This window comes from Chrysochloris asiatica, unplaced genomic scaffold, assembly GCF_000296735.1.
Source record: "Chrysochloris asiatica unplaced genomic scaffold, ChrAsi1.0 scaffold00123, whole genome shotgun sequence".
Classification (NCBI taxonomy): domain Eukaryota; kingdom Metazoa; phylum Chordata; class Mammalia; order Afrosoricida; family Chrysochloridae; genus Chrysochloris; species Chrysochloris asiatica.
The window spans coordinates 2,417,703-2,431,103 of NW_006408641.1; the positions used below are offsets into that span (position 1 = coordinate 2,417,703).

General features: G+C 36.0%; 1 protein-coding gene across 2 annotated transcripts in view; it reads left to right on the forward strand.

Annotated features, from left to right (window-relative positions):
• DPP10 (dipeptidyl-peptidase 10 (non-functional)) overlaps positions 1 to 13,401 on the forward strand; it is a 1,131,029-nt gene that overhangs the window by 987,431 nt on the left and 130,197 nt on the right. For both annotated transcript variants that reach the window (XM_006868717.1, XM_006868718.1), the window contains exon 13: positions 8,750 to 8,857. In XM_006868717.1, coding sequence (XP_006868779.1) covers positions 8,750 to 8,857 — 108 coding nt within the window. The remainder of the gene's footprint in view (positions 1 to 8,749; positions 8,858 to 13,401) is intronic.

Here is a 13,401-nt window from a genome sequence, read left to right on the forward strand (position 1 = left end):
TGCCAGCATACAACCCTTCTCTTTTCATGACTTTAGTGTCCTCAGTTGCTCTGTTTCTCCATGTCATCATCTCTGCCTCCATTTCTTGTGTTGCTGCCTCTTTGATTAGGGTCCCACATTGCATTCAAGCTCTTTTCCCTTGATTGTATCCTATTAATTTTTGGAGTTTTCTTTTTACTCAGTGTCTTCAATGTTGTTTGGACCTGTTCTCTCAAGATTATCAGATCTTGATCATAGGGTACCTCTTGAAATGGCTGAACACTGGCCATTTCTTTTTGACACAACAACTCTGCGTATTCCTTCCATCTTCTTCTTTTTTTTTTTTTTTTTTATGGTTTATTTTCTCTCTCTCTCTTTTTTTTTTATTAGTCCAGTTTTTTGTTTTGTTTTTAATGTTTTATTGTGAATTATGTGATAGTTTACATGGGAGATCATTAGTCTTACATTCATCCTATCATATATCGTTTCATTGCCATGGTTACAATACCCTCCATGCTTCATCAACCAACCAAAGGGTATACACTACAAGCCTGCTCCCCGGTCATCAGCACACAGCCCCTATCCCTTTCTGTGTCTAAAGTTCCCAGCCACTCCATCTTTCCATGTCATCATCTCTGCCTCGATCTCAGGCATCACTGCTTCTCTGAGTAGGGTCCTGCTCTCCACTCTTCTCCCTTGATGGTCCCAGGGACCTCCGCTCCTAGACTGAAAAGTTAATCACTCCCCTCCTTGCTACAAAATGTCTATCTTTACATTTCCAACCCTCACAATCAGTCCTGATAACAATTATTCACTATTGTATCACAAGAGACCTATCTACATTTCATTTCATCAGCCATGCCTAGACAGATTGGATACTACTCACTGGAGATTCTACCTTTCTTTATGCCCTCTGGATCTAGGTTCCCGCTTGAAAGCTTGTAAGCCAGTCATTTCTTGCTTTGTAGCCCCTTTGTAGCAAGGAATGATCCTTGCTGTAAAGATTCATTCCCTGTTTTGAGTTACTGCATCCATATGTGTAGGTTCCATCTTCTTTTGATGCTTCCTGCATCATTCAATATTTTGCTCATAAAATCTTGCATTATTGCAACCCTAGGTTTGAAGTTTTTCTTTAGTTGTTTCAGCTTGAGAAATACTAAGTGTGTTGTTCCCTTTTGGTTTTCTAACTACAAGTCTTTCTTTGCACACATTTCATTATAATATTTGACTTTGCCTTCATGAGTTGCCCTTTGGTAACTGTTTTACTTCACCATTTCTTCCAGACACTTTAGCATCTCTATACTTAAGAGCAAGTTTCATTGTATCTTCTGACATCCACTTTGGTCTTTTGTGTCTTTCCTGCCTTTTTAATGACCTCTTGCTTTCTTTATTGATGATGTTCTTGATGTCATCCCATAACTCTGCTGGTCTTCAGTTATCCTTATCTGTGTTTGTGTATTAAATTTGTTATTGAGACAGTTTGTAAAGTCAGGTGGAATCTACTCAAGGTCATATTTTGACTTTCGTGAACTTGTTTTCATTTTCTTCAGCTTCAATCTGAACTTATATATGAGCAGTTGATGGTGTGTTCCATGGTTGGCCTCTGGTCATTGTTTTGGCTGATGATATTGAGCATTTCCATCATCACTTTAAACAGATATAGTCAATTTGATTCGTGTGTATTCCATCTGGTGAGGTCCAAGTGTATATTCATTGTTTATGTTGTTGAAAACAGGTATTTGAATTGAGCAAGTCTTGCAAAATTCTATCATAGGATCTCCAGCATTGTTTCTGCCATCAATGCTATATTTTCCAACTATTGATCTTTGCTCTTTGTTTTAAACTTTCATGTTCCAATGACCAGTAATGACCAGTGCATCTTGACTGCATATTTGGTCAATTTCAGAATGAAGAAATTAATAGAATTCTTTAATTGCATCATTATTGGCTTTTGTGGTTGGTGAATAAATTTGAATAATAATAGTATTAACTCATATTCCTTGCTGACATATGAATATTATCTTATCACAGCCAACAATGATAGGGTAAAATGTTCTTTTTGATGATGAATTGTCAATATAGATCTATTTCGACTCAATAATGCCTAGGGTGTCAATATTAATGTATTCCATTTTATATTTAGTAACTTCCAATTTTTCTAGTTTTGTTCTTCAAACATTCTACATTCCAATTGTTAATTGATGTTTGCAGCTGTTTCTCCTCATTTTAATTGTGTCCCATCAGAAATGAAGGTTCCAAAAGCTTTGCTCCAGTCAAAGTATGGTTAAGTATACTTTGAGGAAGAAGTTCTTACCCTGTCATATTTTGAGTGCCTTCCAACATTAGGGCTCACCTGGCACATATCTGAAATGTTTTGCTACTATGGATAAGTATTCAGCAACTAACCATTCAGAAGTGATCTGTTGCTCCTTCTTCCTAATCTGTCTTATTCTGAAAGCTCCACTGAAAACTGTCTACCATACGTAACTCTACTGGGATTTAAGATAATGGTGGCATAGCTTCCAGAATTGAAGCAACATATAAGCCATCACATTTCCAAAAACTGACAGATGAGTGGTCGATCTCTCTTCTAGTTAGTCTTATTTCTTCTAATATAGGACAAAATCATAACTGTCCATCTCTTTAATCCAGAATGATAGCAATCATTCTTCAAACTGTCCTCATATTTATATGAAAATTTAATACATCAACAAGTTCATTTGTTTCACTTCCAAATATCTCTCAAGTCAGTTTACTGTTATCCATCCCAATAGCATCATCTAGTTTCAAACTACAGCTGCTGTCGTTCTTTCTTCACTTGCAAGCTCTTGGACAGTGGCAAATTTGTTCTTCAAATCGGAGGCTGAGGGATATTTTTGATATATATATCTGATTCTGACTACTAACATCACCCTTATCCTCCTACTCTTCACCTCAAAATATTTGTGTGTCGTCTATATGTACTTCAGATAAAGACCAACACCCTTAAAATATTCTACAGAGATTTAACTGAAAACTTTCCCAGCTCTGTGTTATATCACTCCTCCATCCATTTCATCCTTTCCAACCAGAGGAGTCACCTACTATGTGGAGCCTTTGCATGTGCCCTACTATCTGTATGGAATTCTATAAACTGTCTTATATGAAGACTATTTCGTTTTCATATCTCAGCTTAAGTCACTCATTTAAAATAACCCTAACCAAATTATACCCCTAAAAAAGTTGCCTTAAAGTCAAATGTAATCTTTTTATAACCCTGACATCATTGTTTCCGAGATTATTTTACTAAGCTCCATAATGATGAGAAATTGGCCAACTTTGCTCTTCTTTGTAATCCAGATGTTTAATATAGATCCTGGCATATTAGAAGATCTTCATACATAGCTATTGAATGAATTCATTCTTTGGAAAAACAAAAAGGATTGTAAATAGGCTCAACTCTTGTTTTTGAAATATAGATCTATTTTTCTATATGTTATTATTGTTGTTGTTAAGTACTGTCAAGTAGGTTCCGACCCATAGTGACCCTATATAGGGTTTCTGAGGAGTGGCTGATGAGCTTGAACCACTGACCTTGCTGTTCAAATGACTTTGCAGTCCAGTGCATTAACCCACAGTGCTACACCAGGACTCCAATTCTCTGTATATCTGCCTATATTGACAGATACACGCCTATATATGCCTATTTCTATATATGCACATGGTGTCCCGGTGTGGTGCTGTGGACTAATGTGCTGGATTGAAAAGTATGTTTGAACTGTAAGGCCTATGGTTCAAGCTTACCAGTCACTACTTGGAAACCCTATACAGGCTCTATGGATTGGAACTGACTGAAGCACTTAATAACACAAGTAAATATATACACATATTTTGTATATATATATATATATATATATATATATATTTCTGTCAACATACATTGACATGAATTTTACAGATAGAATTATATAAAAAATATCATTGCCTGTATCATTCAGCAAGAAAATGGTAACCACTACTTTGTCTAGGCAATGCACAACCAATAGTCTTTCAATTAGTTTTACTTTGGAGGCCTGTGTATTACTGTGATGTTGGAAGCTATGCCACTGGTATTTCAAATACCAACAGGATCACCTTGGTGGACCGGTTTCATCTGAACTTGCAGACTAAAACAGATTAGAATGAAGGAGAGAGAGATTGCTTCCAAATGGTCTTTTAATAGTTAGTCATTGAAAACCATATGAATAGCAGGAGAATGTTGTCAGATATAGTGTTGGAAGATGACCCCCTCAGGTTGGAAGGCACTTAAAATAGGACTGGGGAGGAACTGCCTCCTCAAATTAGCACTGAACTTAATGACGTGGACAGAGTTAAAATTTCCCAACCTTTATTTGCTGAAGGAACACAACTCAAAAGGAGAAGCAGCATCTGCACATGTCCATTAATAATCAGAACATTCAGTGTACAAAGTATGGATCTAGGAGTATTGGAAGTTGTGGAAAATTAAATGAAAAACATAAAGATGGATATCCTAGGCAGTGTTGTTATTGTTAAATGCCATCGAGTTGGTTCCTACCCAGAGCGAACCTGTATAGGGTTTCCGAGAAGCAGCTGGTGAGTTTGGGCTGCCAACCTTCTTGTTCACACTGACTTTGTAGTCCAGCGCATTCACCCACAACACCACACCAGGACGTCTATCCTAGGCATTAGTGAGGTGAAATCAACTGATATTGGCCCATTTGAACAGATAAAATCAAATGGTTTGCTATGACAAGAAAGACAGATTTTAGAGGAATGGCATCACATTCATCATCAAAAAGAAACATTTCAAGATCTATCTTGAAGTACAATGCTGTCTGTGATAGAATAGTATCTGCATATCTGTAAGAAAGACCAGTTAATGCCACTCTTATTCAAATTTATACACCAATCACTCAAGCTAGTGAAATGAAACTGAAAAATTCTGCTATTTTCTTCCAGTTGAAGCTGATCAAACATGCAATCAAGATAAATTGATAATTACTGGTGTTTGGAATGTGAACATTGGAAACAAAGAGACCTTGGTGATAAAAACAGTGTAGGAGATGGCTTGCGAGAATGTTGAAGACCAATAAATTAAATGCCTTTTCATCAACATTGCTGTTGTTAAGTGCTGTCAGGTCTGTTCTGACCCATAGCGACCCTGTATAAGGCTACCTAGGAGTAGCTAGTGAGCTTGAACTGCTGACCTTACAGTTCAAACTGGCTTTGCAGTCTGGTGTATTAACCCACAGCCACACACCAGAACTCAATCAACAATATTAGAGGATACTATTCACCTGTACCTCACCAAATGCAATAAACAGGAATCAGATTGACTACGTCTGTGGAAAGAGAGGATGGAGATGCTAATACCATCAGCTGAAACAAGACCAGGTGCATGTGTGGAACATACTCTCAGTTATTCAAATACAAATTCAGGCTGAAACACAAGATAATTATAACAACTCCGCAAGAGCAAAAATAGAACCTTGAGTGTTTCCAACCTTAGTTTAGAGACCATCTCAAAAATAGATTTGCTGCATTAGACACTAGTGATGGACTACCAGAAGTGTTGTGGGATAACATCAAGAACATCATATATGAAATGCAAAAAGTCATTTAAAATACAAGCAAAAGACACAAGACCACTGTTGATGTAAGAAGAGACTCTGAAACTTTCTCTTGAGTGTAGAGATGCTAAAGTGACTGGAAGAAATGATAACGTACAAGATCTGGACAGAACATTTCAAAGGGCAGCTCCAGAAGGCAGAAATAATTTTAACTCAAGGTGCAAAGACCAGGAGTTAAAAAATCAAAACAGAAGAACACACCCAGCATTTCTTAAACTGAAATAACTGGAGCTAAAAAGGAAGCCTTTACATGACATATTGAAGGATTCTATGGGCAAAATGTTGAATGAGGCAGAAAGCATCAAAAGAACATTGGGGGAAGACACAGAATTGCTCAACGAAAAAGAAGATAGATGTTCAGTCATTTTCAAGAGATGCCATAAGATCAAGAACTGATGGAAGAAATCCAAACAGTGCTGAATGCATTAGTGTCATTAATATCACATGCAAGTGAAACTTTGCTGACTATAATGCAAAAATGGTTGCAGCAGCACATTCACAGGCAGCTGACAGAAATTCAAGCCAGATGGTTTGGCACAGTGGCAGCAACAATTTGCTCAAATGTAACAATTGGGAGAATTGTGCAGAACTAGGCAGTGTTTTGTTCTTTTGTGCACGGTATCACTATGAGTCAGAACTAACTGGATAGCACCTAGCAGTAACACCACAGACGATGTAACTCAAAAGATAAAACTATAAACTTATTTATATACTAATTGCCTAGTGAAGGAGATCAACTTGTTTAGAGAAATATTGTAGAATGCAAGGAAAGTAACGCTCAAAGTGAATACAGAGTACTTTTAGAATCTCTGCATTAAGGTTCTCTAACAAGGTACATTTGCAAAGGATTTCAATCCAAAAAGTTGAAGTAGGAGTTAGCACAAAAAGGGAGACAGAAGAGTTGTTCCACATCAAACAACACCATGTACAATGGAAAAGAGACAGAATTATCAACTTTATCATAGTTGAAAGACTTAATCTGCCTACACATTTAAATATCTCGTCAGTATTGATTATAAGTTTACCAATGTGATTTGCCAGTCCTTGAGTTAAGTGTAGCGCAGGACTGCTAACAACAAGCTTGGCAGTTCAAACCCTCCAGCTGCTCTTTGGAAACCCTTTAAAGGGTCATCATTAGTTTGAAGTGACTCAATGGCTCTTAATAACATTGTTGTTGTTGTTTGTTGTTAAGTGCCATTGAGTCAGGTCCAACCCATAGCGACTCTGTATAGGATTTCCAAGGAGCTTCTGGTAAGCTTGAACTACCGACCTTGCAAATCAAACCGACTTTGCAGTTCAACACATTAACCCACAGTGCCATACCAGGATTCCAATTTAACAATGCATCACTTTATGTTTTCATAAGGGTGAGCATGGGAGGAAGGAAGATACTATTCTTATCATATCAATACCAAGAAATGCTTTTATTTATGACATTAAAATTAGACTGCCCAGGATATTAAAATAGCCATTTTGTTTTTGGTAAGTGCCATTGAGTCAGTTCTGACTCACAGTGACCCTGCATAGGGTTTCTGAGGAGCATCTTGTGGGTCTGAACCACCAACCTTGCAGTTCAAACTGACTTTGTGATTGAGCATTTATCCTACAGTGCCAAACCAGGATTTGAGTTATCCATTTACTAAGCAATTATTGACCACAAGTTTTGTGACAGTCACTGACCCGTGTGCTAGAAATACAGCAATGGAAAGTTCATGGTTCTTGACAGCTGCAACTTGTCGTGTTATTTTACATTTAATGCACCGTCTCAAATAATGTGTTTACGCATATAATACCAATGAGGGTGTTGCGTGGTTTGCCAAAATTTATAACACATGCATTATTTCTAGAAGTACTATACATTCCAGAACAAGACTACATGAATGCATATGTGCCTGCATACAAACATGCATACAGTGTAATAAATCAGATTCTGTTAGGTGTTATGCACTCAGGATAATGCGCTGGACTGCAAGGTCAGTTTGAACCATAACGTCAGTGGTTCAAACCCACATGCCGCTTCTCGGAAGCCCTATACAGGGTCGCTGGGACTGAGAACTGACTTGATGGCACTTAACAACAATAACAAAAGACAAAAGAGGAGGAGACCTGGTGGCACAGTAGTTAAGTGCTAGACTCCTGACTGAGAGGCTGGTGATTGGTGTATATAAGCTGCTTTGTAGGAGAAAGCTGTGGTAACATGCCACCATAAAAATCTACAAACTAAGAAAGCCTTTGAGACCATTCTACTCTGTCATACAGGACTGTGTCAGTCAGAGTCAACTCAGTTGCAATGGAAAATAAAAGGCAAAAGGGGATAAGGATTGCCAGGTAGGGTTGAGTGATTTGATTTCTCTGATGCCCCTGTGCATAAAGCCATCATGAAACACCTCTCTGAGTCATGAAGAAGGTAAGAGAAAGATTTGGACAGAAGGAATGAAAAGTGCAAAGGTTTTAGGGCATGTGGAAGAGAGTATCTAAGTACAACAATGTGAAGGAAATAGTATCAGAAAGCTAGTGAAAGACCAGTTCATCTAAATAGGTTTTGTAGGTAACTTAATGACCTAAGACATAATTATATGAAAGCCTACTTTTTGTACTTTTATACTATCTTTATTATCACTCATACTAATCCAGTAGGAATGGATTGAATTTTTTATCAGGTAAATTAATTTTCTTAATGTCTTCCCCAAAGCAAGTAAAAGCAATCTATATGCATAGTGTTCATCATTTAATTTTCAAAAATAATTTTTGATTTAATATTTTATTAGAATATAATTAGCAGACATCAAATTAAAATTCATAGTTATGATGAGTATTTCTGTTTGTGTGTCTGTGAGGTGAACAGTGAAAATGGAATTGAAAATCTCTAGGAGTTCATTATTTTTGTGACATTTTGCATTTTGTAGTTTTAGTGCATATATTGATACACTATCAGAAATGTACATTCGAGCAATTAGAGTTACTGAGTGATAGATTTGAGAAAATGTATAAAGTATTGAATGTTACAAAATTGAATTAAAAATTGTGTTTGTTAAATCAGAGCTGATTGTTCATGTTTTCTTTATATATGAATAGTAATAGCTGGCACCAGACCTTTCAAGTGTCATTTTGAGATTATTGTATGTTCTTCTGTATTTTAGAATGAGGAACCCGTGTTTTCTAGAGATGGCAGCAAATTCTTTATGACAGTTCCTGTTAAACAAGGGGGCCGTGGAGAATTTCACCACATAGCTATGTTCCTAGTCCAGGTAAGTGTGAACTTCTTTCCATGGCTTGGGCATGTTGCCATCGTATTCCCAAAGATCTGATTCCCATGGTGTCTGAACCTACACTCAGTATAAGTAAAGTCAAGTCATAATCCAATTTAGTTAACTTTGGACCTAGTCTGAGACAGATGTTTTAAGAAGAGCACTGACACACACAACTACGAAATCAAGCTGTACCTTCTCATGAAACAGTCTCAGCACTTAATTGAATTTAATGAATCCCACATGCATGCAATGACTTGATGTCCACAGGTTATAGAATTTAATAAATGACAAACCTCCAGCCCCTACTTTCAAGAACCTGAGGATAATCTAAAGAGCTGTTCTTTCAATAAATGAACACTATTTTGTACAAGTATTATTTCCAAAGTTGCATCAAAGTTTCCAGTACTTAGAGCATCTTAAACGGCCATGAAAAAATCTAATGGTTGAATAAATTAAATAACACTCCCACAAGAAAAAAAAAAATTAAGTTAAAAATTTTAAGTAGATTCTGTGTGGTATTGGAGGATAAGCACTGGACTACTAGCCACTAGGTCAATGGTTCAAACTTACCAACTGCTTCCATACAGGATCACTATGAGTTAGACAGACTCAACAGCACTTCATAACAACTTATTTTTTCATGTGTTCTAAAATACATATTAGAGTCTGTGTGATGAGTTGTTTTATTTTTCCAAAATAGGAAAAAGATGATATTTTCCTCTAAATTTCAAAATAATTTTAACAATTTCCACAGGCTTATTTAAATATATTAAAAGTACACAAATTCATAATAAGCGGTTTAACTATCACAAGGATGACAAGTCCATTTGAATTTAATTTCCAGTTATAAGCATCCATGAGAAAATAGTTTTCTTTATAAACATGTAAATAAGCTTCCTGGTCTCACAGCAACATATGTGTGTGTGTAAACTGCTTTGGAATAATATTGTATTGTGTCTAAATTGATTCCTCATTAGAAAACTGCACAAACTATACAAAACTCAATTCCCAGATGACTAAAGTGTGGCACTGTAGAATAAAGCACTGGACCACAAATTCAGTTTGAACCACAAGGTTGACATTCAAATGCAGCAACCATAGCTTGCAAACCCTAAACAGGGTTGCTGTGAGTCAGAATCAACTCAACTGCACTTAACAACAACAACAACAATAAGATAAACATAAATCTGGAAAAAATTCCAAATCCAAATTAGCTGATTTTATATTCTTAGAACATTGTACTTATTATCAAACTTGCCAATCTGTATACTAAGTAAGGAGCTCTGGTAGCATAGAGCTTATGAGTCAGACTGCTAACCTCAAGGTCAGCAGTTCGAAACTACCAGTTCAACAAGAAAAAGATGAGGTTTTCTGCTCCCGTAAAGATTTATAGCCTCAGAAACCTTATACAGGATCACAATGAGTTGGAACCATCTCCACAGCACACCACCACCACCACCGCTACCATACATAAATATGTTTTGGGCTACTAAGTGCTTTGAAATCTCAAAATCTTGTTTCAACAATTTATCATTTAAGACTTGTAAAAGGTCTGTGTTCTTAACTGTATTTTTAACCATAACTTATATAAATAATTTAGAACATATGTAACTTCTATAGTATAGTCTGATTTTCATAGTATATCATTAAGGTAAAAAAAAAAAAAAGATTATACATTAATGTATAATTATTTTCATGTTTTGTTATAACTAAACGTGTATTTTTGTATTACATAAAATAGTAAATAATTTGATACCAAGCTATTACAAGAAATATATTAGGAAGATGGGATTAAGGAAAATATTTCATTTTGTATGAGAACTAGAAGAAGTTTTAGTAGTGAATTGCTTTATCTGATTAACTTTTGCTAGCTAGGTCAGCACTTTGAAATTACCAGCTGTTCCATGGGGAAAAGATGAGGCTTTCTGCTCCCATACAGATTTACAGCCTCAGAAACTCTGCACAGGGTCACTATGAGTCAGAACCAACTCCATGACACATAACCACCACCACCACCTAAGTATAAAATTTACTGTCATAAATATTGATGCAGTATTCTGACCCGGAATATAAAACATGTATTCTACATGTTGTAACTGCATTTTGTTGAATTTTCAGATCCCAAAATTTTATACTCACAAAGCTGTATATAAACGCTGGAAATCAAGATTATATCCATTGTATTGTTGTTGTTAAGTGCTATGGAGTCAGTTGAGACCCACAGCGACCCTGTGTACGGTTTCCAAGGAGTGACTGACTGGCGAGCTTGAAGCACTGACCTTCCAATTCAAATGACTTTGTCTAGATATTTATAATGTATAGGGAATGAAAGGGAAAATATCCATTCCAACTTTGTATAGCCAATTACAAGTAGACAATCTCTTTTAAAATTAGGAAGGAAAATGGTATCATTTAAAAAAGATAGGTTTGGGGGTTCATGCTGGGATGTGAGAATTGAGACATTAATACATGTAACAGTTTTTTAAATAAACTTTGGAAAGAAATATCTTTGGTGCCCTAATCAAACCAGACTGATGTACAGTCTAATTTATTCTTTCTTAAATGATCAGAAGAGCAACTTCATAGAGCAGATATAGGATAATCACTGGACTGCAAACCACAAGGTCAGCAGTTAAATCCACCAGCGGCTCCTCAGGAGAAAAATGAGGTTGACTTTTCCCATAAAGATTTTCAATCTCAGAAACTCTACATAGTATTCTATGAGTAAGAGTGGCCTTAATGGCTGTGGGTTTGGGCTTATGTGGATATTATAAAAAGCTTTCAATGAAGTAGAAAACGTGTTGATCTTTTGTGGTTTGCCTCACTGAGAAGTGAATAGACCTGCCCAGTTATTTATGCAAATTTGACAATATAGCTAAAATCAATCTCTTTGGTTAATGAGTCAGTGCTTAGGTAAATGCAGTTAAACCTAACGGAGCTCTGGTAGCATAGTGGTTATGAATTAGGCTGCTAATCTCATGGTCAGCAGTTTGAAACTACCAGCTGTTACACGGGAGAAAGATGAGGCTTTCTGTTCCAGTAAAGATTCACAGCCTTGGAAACCCTGTACAGGGTCGCTATGAGTCGGAATCAACTCCATGGCACATAATAACAACACATATACACATGCACACAACTTTAGCAAATAATTTGGATCTTCTTGACTCAATAATAATGGCTAATATAAAAATGAATTATTTTATTAATCTTTTATGATTGCTATATTCATATATGTAGTATGGAACATGTAGAAAATTTTTAACTGAATAATGAAATATAAAAAAATTCCTATAATATATACGTACATATGTTGCTATTAAATGCTGTAGAGTCAGTTCCGACCCATAGCAACCTTGTATAGGGTTTCCGAGGAGCAACTGTTTAAGCTTCAACTGGTGATGTTGTATCGCCGACCTTGTGGTCCAAACTGACATTGCAGTCCAGCAAATTAACCCACAGCACTACAACAGGATTCCAAATATATATATATATATATTGTGTGTGTGTTTGTATGGTGTGTGTTTGTAATTACTTTTCACAGTGAAAACATAGCATTTTCTTCTACAGATTGGAATCAGTGTAAAAATACACTCATTCATGTAAACATATACATCCACACACAGCCATATACATTTATATGTAATATTTGAGGAAAATTTAGGATAAAATTTTCACATCATTTATTAGCAATCTTAATATTTAAAAACAATATTTTCTTCTACAGATTAGATTCAAAGTATAAAAATACATACATACACACATTGTTATTGTTAAGTGCCGTTGAATCGATTCCGACCCATAGTGACCCTGTATAGGGTTTCCAGGGAGTGGCTGGTGAGCTTGAACCACCGTCCTTGCAGTTCAAACGACTTTGCAGTCTGATGCATTAGCCCACAGCACCACACCAGGACTCCACATATACATATATGCACATACACACATATATATGTGAGTATATATATATTGTTCTTGGAGTCAGTTGAACTGGAGTCCGTTCCGACTCATAGCGACCCTGCATGGGGTTTCCAAGACTGTAAATCTTTACCGGAGCAGAAAGCCTCATCTTTCGCCTGCAAAACAACTGGTAGTTTAGAACTGCTGACCGTGAGATTAGCAGCCTGATTGGTAACCACTACGCTATCAGAGCTCCTTAGATAGAGAGACAGAGAGATAGAGAGATAAATCGAGCGAGAGAGATAACCTTGGGGAATATTTATACATCATTTATTTGCAATCTTATTGTTTAACATTATTTTTAAACATCATTTATTTGAAATCTTAATGTTTAACATTATCTTTAAATATGATTTCAATAGCTGTTTAGCATTCCATCAAGTAGATATACTATTGCAAATTTAAGTGATACAATTTTATTTCTACCATTCAAAAATTATATAATTTTGAGATAAAAATGATTATAAAGAAATATTAGTTTGATGATCATTTCCAAAAAAATCAATTATTATAGATATCTAAATATACTTCAGGTGTAGAACTCTAGAATCAATATTGAACTGTGAACCTCAAGGTGGGTGGTTCAA